The 15,942-nt window shown below is 36.9% G+C and overlaps 1 protein-coding gene across 1 annotated transcript in view; it reads right to left on the bottom strand.

Annotated features, from left to right (window-relative positions):
• The window catches only part of NAPB (NSF attachment protein beta), a 51,498-nt gene extending 36,167 nt beyond the window's left edge, over positions 1 to 15,331 (bottom strand). Inside the window, exon 1 of the mRNA XM_036750522.1 lies at positions 15,082 to 15,331. Within this exon, the coding sequence (XP_036606417.1) occupies positions 15,082 to 15,179 (98 nt within the window). The 5' untranslated portion in view covers positions 15,180 to 15,331. The remainder of the gene's footprint in view (positions 1 to 15,081) is intronic.
• Between the last annotated feature and the right edge of the window lie 611 nt (positions 15,332 to 15,942).

Below are 15,942 nucleotides of genomic sequence, written 5' to 3' on the forward strand. Positions count from 1 at the left end.
TGTGGTCAGCAGCTTTTTTTTTAAACTAACCTTGTCCTTTCAACTTCAAAAAGCCAATGTAGAGGAACCGTAATAATCCCTCCAGCTCCTTGGTCCCTTTGAAGGGTTTTCGTACTTTTCTGAGGATTAATCTGGCTATTATGCAGAAGTAGTTTGCTGCTGGTGTTTTTGTTTTCAACTGCACTTCCATCTGCTTTTTGATGTGACTGATCCTATTTCATTATAAGTATGAATGATCCTTAAAATGCCTGCCTGTACCACAACATCTCTACCTTGAAATATCTCTAACAGTAATTCAAGTGTGCTCTTTAAGAGCTATAATTTTTGCACTTTCCTTGGAATATTGTCCATTTCTAAAAACTCAAAATTAAAAGCACAACAAAAGACACTAATAAAATGTGCACATGACACAAAATTCAGCATTCAGATGACAAACAACTAACTAAAGATGGAGAAAGCAGCTCAATTTGGTTGTGTATTATTAAGATCAATATTCTGGAATTAGCCTATTGATGGTGGAAATATGCACGTATGAACCAAAATAAAAATATCAAAAGTATTGCTTGTTCCAAGTAATTCACATAGCCCTATAATTTGTAAATAAATCATTTTAAATCTTTTCTTACAAGCAAACTTTTTTTTTTTTTTACTGAATTTGATGGTCCACAAGTATGTCCTTGTGTTCCAATACTGAGCTTGAATCACTGTACTGGCCTGAACTAGGCCTGGCTCAGAAGAGAACTCTTATTTATTCCCTCCCTAAGAGAATCAGAGTTAGCATTCAAATCTAAAATCCCAAGGAAAAAGCTGTAAGAACATTTAAAAAAAGATATTTATCCTTTCAACTGAGAAAACCAGTGGAGCACAATCTCTTGGCAACATGTCAAGGAATTAAGAAATGTATGCCATCCTGAGAATACTCAATTCAACAATAATTGTTTATTGATTTGTATATGTTGCTTTACTTCTTGCTATTTTTTTGATTATATTTCTAACCCCCACCAATGAAAATCTGTGTCCCCACAATACCTTAATGGAAATACGCCCATCTGCCCCCAAAGGGTATCATTATGGTACCTGAGATTATAGGCAATACTTTCTCATTTCTTTTGCCCAATTACACGATCTTACATATAGATGTAAGAACAGTTAACACCTTGATTCCTTATCAATCACTGCTTTAAAGCCACTCAAAAGCAAAGGACTATCCCAAACATATGTCGGAAATGGAACTTTTCTTGTACAAAAGGAGAAAGCTAAGAAGGCATATTTGGACCTGACTTATTATCACCTCAATCTAGACAAAAACTTGGAAGATCACAGCATCTTTGCTACCTCCAGCTGGCTATAAAGGGTATCTAATTTGGACATTCAAGTTTTATGAATGGGTTTTCTTCTTTCCCCCTTCCTACTGAGAATATTGATTTAAAACATAATTACTCTTTGGAGAGCCCTGTACCACTAAATACAGGCATTCAAATAAGCGGAAAAAACTGATGAAGCCCATTTTAAAACACAGAATTCACAGAAATATTTCTCATTCAAATTGCTGCAGGAAGTGGTCTTAAGAGGGACATAGAGAAGGGACAAGTATATGCATGTAGCCCATGAACTGGAGGGTGGAATTCAAATTAGACTAGAAGGGAAGAGAAATAATAAGGACAAAAGAAAAGAAAATTTGGAGAAGGGTACAGCCAAAGAATATTACTTAATAAAAGGTGAGGTTTGAGTAGAAAAGAATTTGGACCACATGCTTATGTGGGTAGTCAAAAACAAATGTCAAAAGAGAGGGACATGGGGGCAGCTAGGTGGGGCAGTGAGGAGAGCACTGGCCCTGGGGTCAGGAGTACCTGAGTTCAAATCTGGCCTCAGACACTTGACACATTTACTAGCTGTGTGACCTTGGGCAAGTCACTTAACCCCAATTGCCCTGCCTTCCCCCCTGCAAAGGAAAAAAAAAAGAGAGTGGGACAAAAAGATAAGTAAATAAAAAGAATGAAAGAGAAACGAACAATTTAAGTAAATTCAAAGTACTTAAAATAGGGTAGGCAATTCTGAACATGAGGTGAGTCTTGAAAATAGACTGACATAAGAGTAGTATATAAGGAAAACTGAACACAGAAAAAAAACCCACTGTCTTTAAAGGGAAAGGGTATAGAAATCAATATAAAAGAAACAAATCTAGTAAAAAAGAAGCCTAGCTTTCATAACTTTAAATGTGAATATATTAAACAATGAAATGACAGTTCCAGAATGAATAAACCACCTGCTGTTTTTAAAAAATATAGCTTAAAAATAAAAATACATAAAAAAATAAATAAAAATACATTCAAAATGAAAATCAGACACTGGAATAAATTTTACAACTATGCATAAGGTACAAAAAAATCAGAAGTTGCAATCAAATAAAATAAAAATTCACAATTATCAAGAGAGATAAACAAGGAAAGTACACTATGCTTAAATTAAGAAGATGGAGACCATAACAATACTAATCACATATGTACCAAAATTAATATAGCATCAAAACAGGAAGGGCTAACTGAACTATAAAAAATATTTTACCAGGAACAGAATAAGATTTTAATTTTAATGTTCCTCTCTCAATGCTGGAAAACTCTAATATAATGATAAACAAAAAGGAAAAAAAGCAAACAAAGTGAAGTTAAATCTTTAAGACATGGTATTTGATAAACAGGAACATTAAAGAACATACACATTTTTCCGCACCACATAGTTTACAAAAGTAGACCATAAGCTAGAGAACGCAGAAATAATAAATGTACAAAAGCAGAAATTTCAAACATCCTTTACAAACAATAATTTGATGAAAACAGAAATTAAGACAGGGAACACAAACAAAAGATAAAGACCTAAATGGAGTCGTTAATAATCATATCATGGAAAATGACAAGAGAAAAAAAAAAGAAAGAATTGAAAACAATGTGAAAGAAAATGCCAATGATAGCATAATATTCCACACAGCATATAAAAGACATGAAAATCCAGTCAAAATAACTATGAAATATTTACAATACCTGAGATTCAATCTATCAAGATATACCTAATATATTAGATATTATATTACTCTTTAAAAAATTAAAGAAGAGGCAGCATATGGCATAATGTCTATGAGACAAGAAGTCTTGGGATCAAGCCCTACCTCTGCAACTTATGGCTATATGACTCTGGGCAAGTCACTAAACCTCTCAGTGCTCTCAAGTAACTTTTTAAAACTGATTCAGAAAAGGTGACAATCTGTATGTATAAGAGGCAGTTCATCACAGAAACCCCCTACATCACTGAAATCACAGATGTGGTTTCTGAAAAGTCCTTAAAAAAACAAACAACTTAAGTAATTGGAGGGATAGTCATTGCTGTTAGCCATGTTGGGCCATGCCAAAAAATCCCACCCAAAACTAGCATTATCTAAAATTGACTTACAAATTTAGTGCTTTGGCAATCAAACTATCATGGGGGAACTTTATATAGGGCTAGAAAAAAAATAATAATTCCTTATTTGGAGGAACAAAAATCTTAGAATCTCAGGAGTAATAATAAAAACAAGATAAAACAGATAACTTCTACAATAGGGAATTAATACTTTGGCACAAAAATCAATGCTGGTAAGATAACAAGGTGAAATGTCAAATGATTTTAAAAAAATCTTTGTACCAAATATCTGTGAAAAGGATCCAATGTCCATAACAGAAATATAGGACCTAGAGCTATTCCTCGATGAGTAAGTGGTCAAAGGATATGAAGAAAGAGTTCTCAGAAAAAATAAATACAAACCATTAACAACTGAGATTAAATTCTTTATCATTTTTTTATTGATCCTATTTACAATTAATTGATTTTGTCTTGTAACTGCTTAATTCATGGTTCTCTGTCCCTGAATTTAGTTCAACACCAGGTAAGCTGCCAGACCTCCTCTACCCTCCAGCAGCGCCAGCCACTCCCTACCATGCACCCTTAACACAGCACCAGACACAAAGATCCCCTGTGGGGGTCTCAGGGCAACATCAGCAAAGCAGGGTTTGCAGCCACTGGCACAAGAAGCTCGAAACAGAGCCCCAACCACCCTGGAAGCAGAGACCAAATTTAAAAGAAAGGAAGAAGGCCAAAAAAAACCACAACAAAAAAGAAAATGACCATAGAAAGTTATTATGATGACAGGGAAAACCAAAACACAAACTCAGAAGAGGATAACAATGTCAAAACACCTATGGGCAAAACCCCAAAGAAAAACAGAGTCATTACTAGCCCAGAAAGAACTCATGGAAGAGCTGAAAAGGAACATGAAAATCATATGGTGGGGGGGGTAGAAGAAAAATGAGGAAAAGAAATGCGAATGATGCAAGAGAATTATGAAAAAAGACTCAACAGCTTGGAAAACTGCTTAAAAAGTAAAACTGACAAAACGGAAAAGGAGATACAAAAATTCACGGAAGAAAACAACTCCTCAAAGAGTACAATTGGCCAAATGGAAAAGAAAGTACAAAAGCTAACTGAGAAAAACAACACCTTAAAAGTTAGAATAGAAGCTAATGACTCTGACACATCATGAATCAATCAAATTCAAAAGAATGAAAAAAATGGAAGAAAATGTAACATACCTCATGTGAAAGAAAAATGATCTGGAAAATAGATCCAGGAGAGACAATATCAGAATCATTTGGACTACCTGAAAGCCATAATCAAAAGGAGGACCTGGACAGCATCTTTCAGGAAATGATTAAGGGAATCTTCCCTGATGTCCTGGAACCAGAGGGCAAAAAAGGCATTGAAAGAATCCACTGATCACTTCAGGAAAGAGATCCTAAAATAAAACCCCAAGGAACATTATACCCAAATTTCAGAACTATCAGGTCACGGAAAAAATACTACAAATGGCCATAAAGAAACAACTCAAATATCAGAGAGTCACAATCAGGATCACACAGGACTTGGAGCTGCAACACTAAAGGATTAGAGGTCATGGAACATGATATTCTGGAAGGCAAAGGTGCTAGGACTACCACCAAGAATTACTTATCTCGCAAAATTAAGCATAATACCTCAGGGGGAAAAACAGTCATTCAATAAAACAGAAAGATTTTAAGCATTCCTAAGAACAGAACTAAATCAAAAATTTAACCTCCAATATCAAGACCCAAGAGAAGCACCAACAGGTAAAATGGGGAAAGAAAACATAAGGGATTCAATAGAGCTGAACTGTTTACATTCCTACACAGGAAGGTGATACTTGTAACTCATAAAAATTATATCATTAACAGTACAGATAGAAGGAATATACATAGACAGAGGATACAGATATAAGGTGTATTTGAGGGAATGACATAAAAAAATTAAGGGATGAGAAAGAGAAGTACAATGGGTACAGAAGGAAGGGAGAGGTAGAATGGGGTAAATTATCTCACATGAAGAGGCAAGAAAGATCTATTACAATGTAGGGGAAGATGGGGGGGGGGGCGGTGATAGGCATTGTTTGAACCTTACTCTCATCAGTATTGGCTCAAAGAGGGAATAATATACACAATCAAATGAATATAGAAATCTATCTTACCCAACAGGGAAGTTGGAGGGCAGATTAAGTAATGGGTTGGGGGGAAACTGACACAAGGCAGTGCAGATGAGGAGAAGTGGTAGACAAAAGCAAAACGCTAGTGAGGTGGGAAAGGGTGAAGGGAGAAAGAGGACAAACAGGAGGAAGTATAAGATGGAGGGACATACAAAGATATTAATTATAACTGTGAATATGAATGGGATGAACTCTCCCATAAAACAGAAGGAGATAGCAGAATGGATCAAAAACCAGAATCCCACAATATATTGCTTACAAGAAACACACCTGAAGCAGAGACACACACAGAGAACAGAGTAAAGGTAAGAGGCTGGGGCAGAATCTATTATGCTTCAGCTGAAGTACAAAAAAAAGGCAGGGGGGGGAGGGGTAGCAAACCTGATCTTAGACAAAAGGAAAAACAAAAATAGACCTAAGAGATAAGGAAGAAAACTACATCTTACTAAAAGGTACCATAGACAATGAAGCAATAAAGTTAGAAGAGCAAGAAATAGTCTACTTGTCAGATCTACAAGGAGAGGAAGAACTCATGACCAAACAACAGATAGAGAGCATTAGAAAATATAGAATAAATAATTTTGATCATATTAAATTGAAAGGCTTTTGTAAAAACTAAACCAATGCAACCAAGATTAGAAGGAAAGCAGAAAGATGGGAATCAATCTTTACAGCAAGTATGTCTGATAAAGGCCTCATTTCTCAAATATATAGAGAACTGAGTCAAATTTATGGGAATACAAGCCATTCCCCAATTGAAAAATGGTCAAAGGATATGAACAGGCAGTTTTCAGATGAAGAAATCAAAGCCAGGTATAGGAAGAAGTGCTCTTTTGAGTAGAGAAATGCAAATTAAAACAACTCTGAAATACCACCTCACACCAATCAGATCAGCTAACATGATAAAAAAGGAAAATGATAAATGTTGAAAAGGATGTGGGAAAATTAGGACACTAATGCATTGTTGGTGGAGTTGAGAACTGATCCAATCCCTCTGGAGAGCAACTTGGAACTATGCCCAAGGGGCAACCAAACTATGCATACATACTCTTTGATCCAGCAGGACCACCACCAGGTCTGTATCCCAAAGAGATCATAAAAAAGGGAAAAGGATCTACATGTGCAAAAACATTTATAGCATCCCTATGCATAGCGGCAAAATATTAGAAATTGAGGGGATGCCCATCAATTGGGGAATGGCTAACAAGCTGCGGTATAAGAATGTAAGGGAATACTTTATGGACTGTTACTATCAGCATAAAACTGAATTCCATCTGCCTTCTTACTGAGCCAAGAATCCTGCATCTCTCTTAGTTTTGTTTGTACTTTACTTCCTTTGTTTTTTTTTTTTTTTTGCAGGGGGGAAGGCAGGGCAATTGGGGTTAAGTGACTTGCCCAGGGTCACACAGCTAGTAAGTGTGTCAAGTGTCTGAGGCCGGATTTGAACTCAGGTCCTCCTGACTCCAGGGCTGGTGCTCTATTCACTGTGCCACCTAGCTGCCCCTGTACTTGATGGAATTAAATGCTGTCTTCTTAGAGATGGAGGAACTATCCTGCTGGTAAACCCCGTAGAGTTCTAGTTTTCCATTTAGCAGCTTCTGAATTTTCCCTTTGTTTTCATCAAACCAGTCTTGGTGTTTGCAAGTGTTCTGACCCAGATGAGCAAATGCAGTGCTATACATCAAATCTCTGAAAGCTGCTGACTCCTTTTCTGCTCCACTGTTGCCAACTGTATGTTGTCTCAACTTTCCCTCCAAGTTAGCAATGAACTGTTCCTGCTCAGAGAATAGCTCTAATCTGTTGACATTAATTGTTCTATCTTGCAAAACATATTGTTCAATAAGAAAGGATGAACAGGCACATTTCAGGAAAACCTGGAGAGACTTGTACAAACTGATGCAAAGTGAAATGAGAGGAACCAGGAAAACACTTTTCACAGTATAAGCAACATCATGTGATGATCAACTATGAATGACTCATCTTTTCTCAGCAACACAATGATCTAAGACAAATACAAAGGACTCAGGAAGGAAAAGGCTTCCATATGCAGATAAAAAAACTGATGGACTCTGAATGCATATCGAAGCATATTTTTTCCACTTCATCCTTTGGGGGTCTTTTCCATTTAATCTGTTTTTTCTTCCATAACCATGATGAATATGGAAATATGTTTTACATGATAGTATATGTATAAACTATATCAAACTGCCTACCATTTTCAGAAGAGGGGAGGGGAGGGAAGGAGGGAGAAAAATATAGAACTCAAAATCTTATAAAATGAATGCTAAAAATTTTCTTAATATGCAATTGTGGGAAAAAATAATACTTAAAGCAAAATGTATAAAAGAAAGGAATAGGAGAAGCAGAGATGACATAACTACTGATATGAGAAAGATGTAAGAGTTCAGCATAATTATATTGAAGTCAATAGACCTTTGTTCAACAGTCTTTTAACATTTCCAAATAAAAAAAGATACTAAATACATCCCCCCAAATCAGAAAAAGAGATGTGATTATAAGGGTAAAAATCCATATAGTCTGAATTTACAAATATTATCAATTAATGTATAACTAGTACTTGGAAGGTATAGTTGGAACTTAGCAAATACTCTTAAATACAATTCTCGATGTTCTGAATTAATGTTTCAGAAACTTGTTTTCTAAGTCACGAAGTATTACAGAAACACTTTGTTTTTCATGACTATACATTTTTATCATTAAAACTCTTAAACTGATTAGAAAACAGTTTTGTAGAAAAAGATAGTTTCTCAAAGATTTGTTAATATGTCATTATCATTTGTTTTAATGAACTAATATCCCTTGAAACATGTCAATGTTTCTCTAATAAATAAGAATAGGTGTGTTGGAACATAGAAAGGTACTCATGGGGAAGAAGCCTAACTTAAATTGAAGTCCTTTGGATAAATCTGCAATTTCATGGATATAAGATATACTCGGGTTATATGCAATTCCACTCTACAGTTACTGTTACCATGGTGAATACCTGTACAAACCCTCCAAATTCTCAAGGCTCCTAGAGGTTCCTGTGAGTAAAAGAAACTGAGTCCAACTGTTAAAGATGGAAACTGAGTTCAACTGCTAAAGATGGTAACGGAGAATAAAATGGAGAAGGGATTTGTATTTGTTCCTTATAGGCTGGTACCTGGCACATATCTCCTCTCTCCATTTCTTCTCTCAAGTGGGAGTGTAATAAAATGTTAAAAGAATGGACTAATCTAGAGAAGGTAAACTAGAACAAACTAGAACAGTCTGGATTGGGAAGATGAAGATGAACCACTATAGATTAAGGTTTATAACCTCTCAAAGAAGTCCTAACCAGCTATCTCTCTAAAAATGGAATCAGAAAGATGATTTTTCAAAGGACAGAAATTGCCTCCAGGCTCCAGATAAAATTTCACAATTGGTTCTTCCTTATCTCGGTTCATTTTCTCTGCTCCTCCTCCACCCTATTCAGTCAGAACCAAGCTCCAAAATTATCCTTTCTTCCCATACCTCCTCCTTCAACTTCATTCACTAGAGGTTATCTCAGATACTTACTGATCTGATTAAAGCAAATGACATTAAGGTATGAATGACCAATAAGTTATTAATACTCTCAAGGAATAATTGTGTCCCCAGAAAAGAAATTATTAATGGCAGAAGGTGGAGCACCTCCTAGATTAAATATTCAAATACAAAAGTTAATAACTAATATGTAATTCCTTTTAGAAGGCATATCTAAGTAATAACTAATTTTCCATAGTACTTTATATAGCATTATATCATTTGCCATAACTCTAAGGTAGGTGCTGCAAGAAATCACTCTCACTCAGATTAAGTAAGTTTCCCAAGGTCACAGGGATAGTACCAGAGATAGAAGAACCCGTATCTTCTTGACTCCAAGCTCAGGGCACTATTCACATTACACATTGCACCTGTTTTTCACACAGATTTTCACTGATACCTTTTTTATATTTTCTGCATTTCCCAATGTACTCCCTCTTCCCAATGGTTTATCCGTATAAGAAGAAGGAAAAAAAAACAATGGTTCAGCAAAACTAACCAACACAAGTCTTATGTTATAGGTGTAGTGTTCCACACCCTGCAGTCATGCTTCTTCACAATTTTGCAACAGTCACTTCTGATTTTTTTTGTGTGTTTTTCTTTCCATTTACATTGTCATAGTCATTATGCATATGGTTTTCTTGGCTCTGTTTACTTCAGTCTGTTATCAGCTCTCATAGCTCTTACTATGTTTCTTTGTATTCATCAAATCCATCATTTCTTATAGTATAGTAATATTCCATTACATTCATGTACCATAATAGGTTTGGCCATTACCCAATCAACAGAAATCTACTGTACTTCCAATTCTTTGTTGTCACCAAAAAACCCCAGCATTTGGCTTTGTTTTACGGTTGTTGCTATTTCTTAGTAATCACTGTATACCTTCTTTTCCTGATTTTTCTTTAGTTCATGTAAGTCTTCCCATGCTTTTCTATATTTATCATATCTGCATAATGTACTGCAATATTCCATTAATTCATGTATCAAAACTTGTTTAACAGTTCCGTATCTATGGGCACCTACTTTGTTTCAAGTTCTGTGCTGTTATAAATATTTTCGCATCTACATAGGCCTGTATTTTTTATCATTGACCTTGGAGTATAAATACCTAGCAATGGAATCTCTGGGTCAACAGGTTCAGTTCCATAAGACTATGCTGTCTTACTACAAATTTATTAAGGTTTAGGATACCAAAGTTCTGAACAAGGAAACACAAAGCACACGTCAAGATAGAAAAAGTCAAGCCAGCTTTATTGAAGGGACATACAATAAGGAAGGGCAGTCAGGGAGCATATAAATAGATCAGGTCTACTGGGCCTGGTGAAAATGGGTACAACATTGGAGCCCTGGGCACCAAACTCAGCACCAAAACCAGGAAAGACTGGTGGGTTTTTATAGACTTCTTATCTGAATCAAGCAAAACCTGGCACTGGGGGAAGGAAATAAGGATCTGGATCTGGGGGCTGGTGCTGAGTGATGCTAGTTGGGGGAGTGAAAAGAAAGAAGACTCCTAGGGAATTGGCAGCCTAGTTAATATTCAAAATCCACACTGGTCTTTGTTCTTATATACTTCTATTAGTGGACTATATATATATATATATATATGTCCTGGATTCAGACCCTTTTTGTAGATATTTGATACAAAGATTTTTTTTCCCAAATGACTAAGTCTCTTTTTATCTTAGTTGCATTTATTTTACTTGTGCAAAAGCTTTTCAATTTTATAAAATCAAAATGATCTATTTTATCTTTTAAAACCTCCTTTACCTTTTATTAATTAAGAACTCACTCCTTGTCATAGTTGTGAAAGGTACGTGGTCTGGTTGTTTCATAATTTTTTCAGAAAGAAAGACAGGGAAGGAAAGAAAAGAAAAATTAATAACATATTAGCTATTTGGGATCATTTAGAATAATCTTCCAAGATTTTAGTCACCTAGATGCTCACCAATCTGAATCTCTTGATTAAAAAAAAAAACCTAATTTAGTAAATTCCTTAGCATTTCTGGATCTAGTTTTCTCATTTCTAGCTCAAAAATTTTATGTCTTATGTAAATATTTCTTTGGTCCCAGAAAATGAAAATGCTTTGCCAAACAGATGCAAAAATGTTTATTAATTTTTCTGAAGAAAAAAAAAAAGACCAGCTGGCTCAAATGTTCACATGAAAGATTTTTGGGAGGGAGCCATACCTGTGCTTTCTTCAGTGTAGAGAATTCCCTCCAGTACTACAATTCAGTGACTAGTTCATGACTTATACTTTATTGTTTGCCTGGGCCACTAAAAAGTGACTACTCGCTCATGGTCAGACACCTAGTGTACTTCAGTCCCAAGAGCTGAGTCTTGGGAGTATTCTGACTCCAAGACAAGCCACCATATTATGCTATCTCCTCTGGTCAATATAATTTCTTTTGAACTAGCTACAATATTTGAAATATTAGATATGGTCACAAAGAGCTGACAAACTACAAATTAATAATTTGCTGTTGATAGTTTTATTGTTCCTATGTTGAAACTGCCACGTTTATTGCTTTTCTAGGCTTAGAGAGCCTACAAAACAGCACAGGGATGCTTTTAACTATCAAGAACGTTATTATTTCATTGTAATTTTTAAAGAGCAACTTACTTAGGGTGTATTGTGTTTGTACAAAATGCAGTTGTGGTATCTTAGCAACGTGACAGAATAGCTATGGAGAGAAACCTAGATGGCTCAAAATCTACTATAATGAAGAGAGCCTACATATAAGTCAAACTTGCTGACTTTAAAAGGGAATTTTAAAAACACATTCGAAAGTTACCTTTAACAATCTAAATGCACTTTAAATGCACTTCTCACACACACATGGATATGTATTATAATTGTGATATAGTCAAGAAGTGTAACTTATTGTAAAAATTCCACAATTAAATCAGTAATGTAACTGTTTCCACTGGAAGTCAGTCTAAGAAACACTACAATAATAGCAATGATTTAATATAAATCCAATCCAACAAGTATTTATTAAACATCTATTTCATGCAAGGCACAAAGAGCTGGGAATAAAATATGATGACAAAATGAAGAACTGTCCCTGCCCTCCAGTAGGTTACATCCTTCTGGTACAGTATTTGTAAATATGTCAATATAGTCTTCATTATTTGAAAAAGAAGATAGCAATAGTATGTACACAGAAGGTGGCACGAGCTGAACCTTCAAGTTAAAAACAGATTCTATGAGGCAGAATGAGGAGAGGATTCCATTCCAGCCATGAACGACAGTCTGTGGAAAGACACAGAAGCTAGAAACAGGAATACCAAGTTTGGGAACAGTAATTAAGTCAGTTGGGCTGTAATAGAGTATGTGGACTTCATTTACTTCATCTGTAAAATAGCTATCTTATTTGCCTGAAGGAATGGTATCAGACTCTAGGGACTCTTGAGATTTCTTTCAACTCAGATATATGATCCTAATGTTTACTGACAGGGAACTTTAGGAAGATTGATAGTTGTTTTGTTTTGTTTTTTTTTCCCTAGTGAGGTTTATGGTCTTCTAAAGCGGTGAATTAAGTAGGGTCAATAGAATATGATAAAAAGAAAAAAATGTTAACCTATTCTTTCCTTAAAACAAAAGGAACCCCTCTATTTTGGGACAGAGATATTGAGAAAGATATGAATAAAAATATATTTAACCATAAACAAGAAAGATATCCAAAATTTCTTTTAGGACTATGTTTTATATATTGCTCAATAGTTAGCCTAGTTCTTTTTGGAAAAAAATATTTTAAAAACAACAACATAATAATAACATTGAATACTTTCCTCGAACAGAATCCTTTTGACTTTAAAAGCAGAGAGATACAAATTTAATATATTGTAAAAATGATTCCTCCTATATAGGGTGATATATGTAATTGAAAATGATCTTAGTATTTCTTTTGAATAAATTTGATTACATTAATTAAATAAAATTAATCCGGGGATCTGAAAAATGGGCTGATAACAGCATAAAAGAATAATTATAGATTACAAGGTTCTCTATAGTTATAAAGTATTTGTATGCATATTTTATGCAAATATACATTTGTATACATTGTATATTATATATGTAAATCTCACAAGGCCTGCTTGAAAATATCATCTTCATTTTATAGGTGAGGAAAACTGCTTTAAAGTTCTTCTAGCTCTGCTCTAATACTGCTTCTATTACACTATGCTGCTTTTCAAGTATGCTATTAGTGTTTGCTAAATATCAACATTTAAAAGAAAATTTCAAAGGGAATTTCAAATTCTCTATCAAAAGTAATAGCGAATATTTAACATTAACTAAAGAGAAAAAATGATGGTAAATGATAAATCCACTACCAAAGGGTAAACTCCCAGAAGCAAAAGTAGGGTCTAAGTCAATTTGGTTTCTTCCAAACTCACACTCTCCTAGAATGATCAATTAAAGAAAATAAAAAGTTGGCTCAACCTGTTACATGTATTTTTCTTTGCTAAGATTCCAAACTAAAACTACAGAAAGAAAAGAAAACTGCATAACAATAGAGTGCTATAAAATACACCCTTACAGAAAGCAGAATTGTGAAAAGGATTTGCTACAATTAAAAGACACTGAGGTCTTCCCTTCTTGATGAAAGCGAGGTGAGTTTTCACCTTTAAGGGGAGGGAGGAAAAATCACTGTTTTTCCATTTTAAATAGCTGAATCATTCAAAAGCAGTTGAATCCAGGAAGCAGCAAATATTGCTGTTCTTCTAGCTCTTCTTTATGAAGTGTGCCAAATTAAATTTCACACCAGAAGCTACTGAAAATATATTAAGAGATTAGCTGAATTTCTGATACTGGTTTTAAATACTTACTATTAAAGAAATGAGTTACTTTTGGCTATAGAACAGATTTTTGACAAAAGAAATGAACCCATTTAAGCAATTTATTCATTCATCAAAATTGAGTGCCTTCAAATGGCTCGGTGTTATGCAGTAACTCTGTATAACAGGCACCAAGCAAATGTCTAAAATCCAGGAGGAATTCTTACGGGGCCCAATGTCTGCTGGCAGAAACAGAAAAACCCAGAAGGAGAATTCATACATTCCTCCTGCATAAATCTCTAGTGATAATATGGCCACAAGCCAGAGCCAAAGGATTAACAATAGCTAAATCTCTGCATCACATTCATACTGGATTACATTATTAAAAACTCCTACCGTTTTCCTCAGACATTCGAAGACGAGTTAACTCGTTTTTAATCTGGGTTGCCAAATGGCTATTTAAAGACTTCTTTAATTCAAAACAAAAGTCAAAATGGTACTCAAATTAACATCCACCCAGGTGCTTCCAATTAACCAAGAAACAAACTCAGGCATAGGTGTTCAGCAGTTAACATTTGGCAGGTGGGGAAATGACAATCTGTTGCTTGTCTGTAGGCACCTGTGTGTTTGGGGAGGGGGGTGGAGCTTGAGTCCTTCAGTACGGTGGCTAGGGCCCCCCTAACCTCGTTCCCTAAATAGTAAATGCTAGATTCACAGTAGGCTTGGTGGGTGGATAGATGGATGGATGCGCGGGTGGGTGGATGGCTTAGTAGATGGGAAGACGGATGAGGGGGTGGACGAGTTATTTGTCCTTATCCACCCCACAGAGGTGACAGTCACCTGGAAGCCCAGGGATTCCTCTCGAGGAATCTGAGCGCCTCCCGCGGGGCCTACAGCTTCCTCCCCGAGGGAGGTTGAGATGCTGTGGGAGGCAGGAAGCCTCCCCATCCCCACCGCCCAGCCTCCACCTCAGGCCCGTGGGGAGGTGAAGGCTGGGGTGCGTGCTATCCCTCCCGCCCCCCAATGCGGGGCGCCAGGCCCACTCCGAGACCGCGGAGATATAGGAGAGAGAGGGGGCGGACGGTGGATCCCTCGGAGGAGCGCGATAGGGGGCGGGAGGAAGGAGCTACCCCGCAGGGCTGGCACTCACCCAAACAGCCCTCTCAAGAACGAGTGGGAGGACTTCACGCGCTTCTCGGCCTCCGCCATCAGCTGCACCGCCTCCCGTTCTTTGCCCGCGTTGTCCATGTCTGTCGCCTTTACACTCTTCGGATTCGGGGTGGAGAATAACGGAGTAACGGCGACGGAGCAGGACTCAGCCTACCGGAACCCCCAGCTGCTGGCTGGGTAACGCGCCTCTAGAGTTTCTCCACAGCGGAGGGGCGGAGGGAGTGAAGGGAGGCGAAGCCCAGGCTGGATCACAAAGCATTTCGGGATTCGTAGTCCATCCTCCCCTTTTCGGTCTCAGAGTCCGAAGAGGAGGAAACTACATTTCCCAGAAGAGAACCAGACCGGTGCAGTGGGCGGACTCGCTCCCTTCTGCCCCCTGGTGTGTTTAACCTGTAAGCCAAAGATGCTGCATTTGGGGGGGTGTGACCCGACGTAGGAGGGGTTGGGAGGAGGCGAGTTAAGGAATTGCCAGAGCCTGGGAAGTACCAGCTCATATTATGATTAGCGATTTAGTGCGTTCACCAAACCGTTATTAAGGGCTCACTTTCATAGGGAGCTCTGTAACTAAGGCATCGGACAAAATAATAAATTTTAAATTAGGTGGTGTCCCCCAGGAAGCTGGAAGTCTAAAGGCAGGGTGTGTGTGTGTGGGGGGGGGGGTGAAGAACAAGGCACATACGCAGATAATAGGACACAATATACATCCCTGGGTCCCCAAACACCAGGCTTTATTTTCTCTTCATAGTCCCGGAATGTTTCTAAGGTTTTCACGAAATCGCGGGATTCTGTTAGTAATTGTCATTGACAGGTCATTAATCACAGGTTGGGGTGGGGATGGCTG

Source organism: Trichosurus vulpecula, chromosome 3, assembly GCF_011100635.1.
Source record: "Trichosurus vulpecula isolate mTriVul1 chromosome 3, mTriVul1.pri, whole genome shotgun sequence".
In the NCBI taxonomy this organism is placed as follows: domain Eukaryota; kingdom Metazoa; phylum Chordata; class Mammalia; order Diprotodontia; family Phalangeridae; genus Trichosurus; species Trichosurus vulpecula.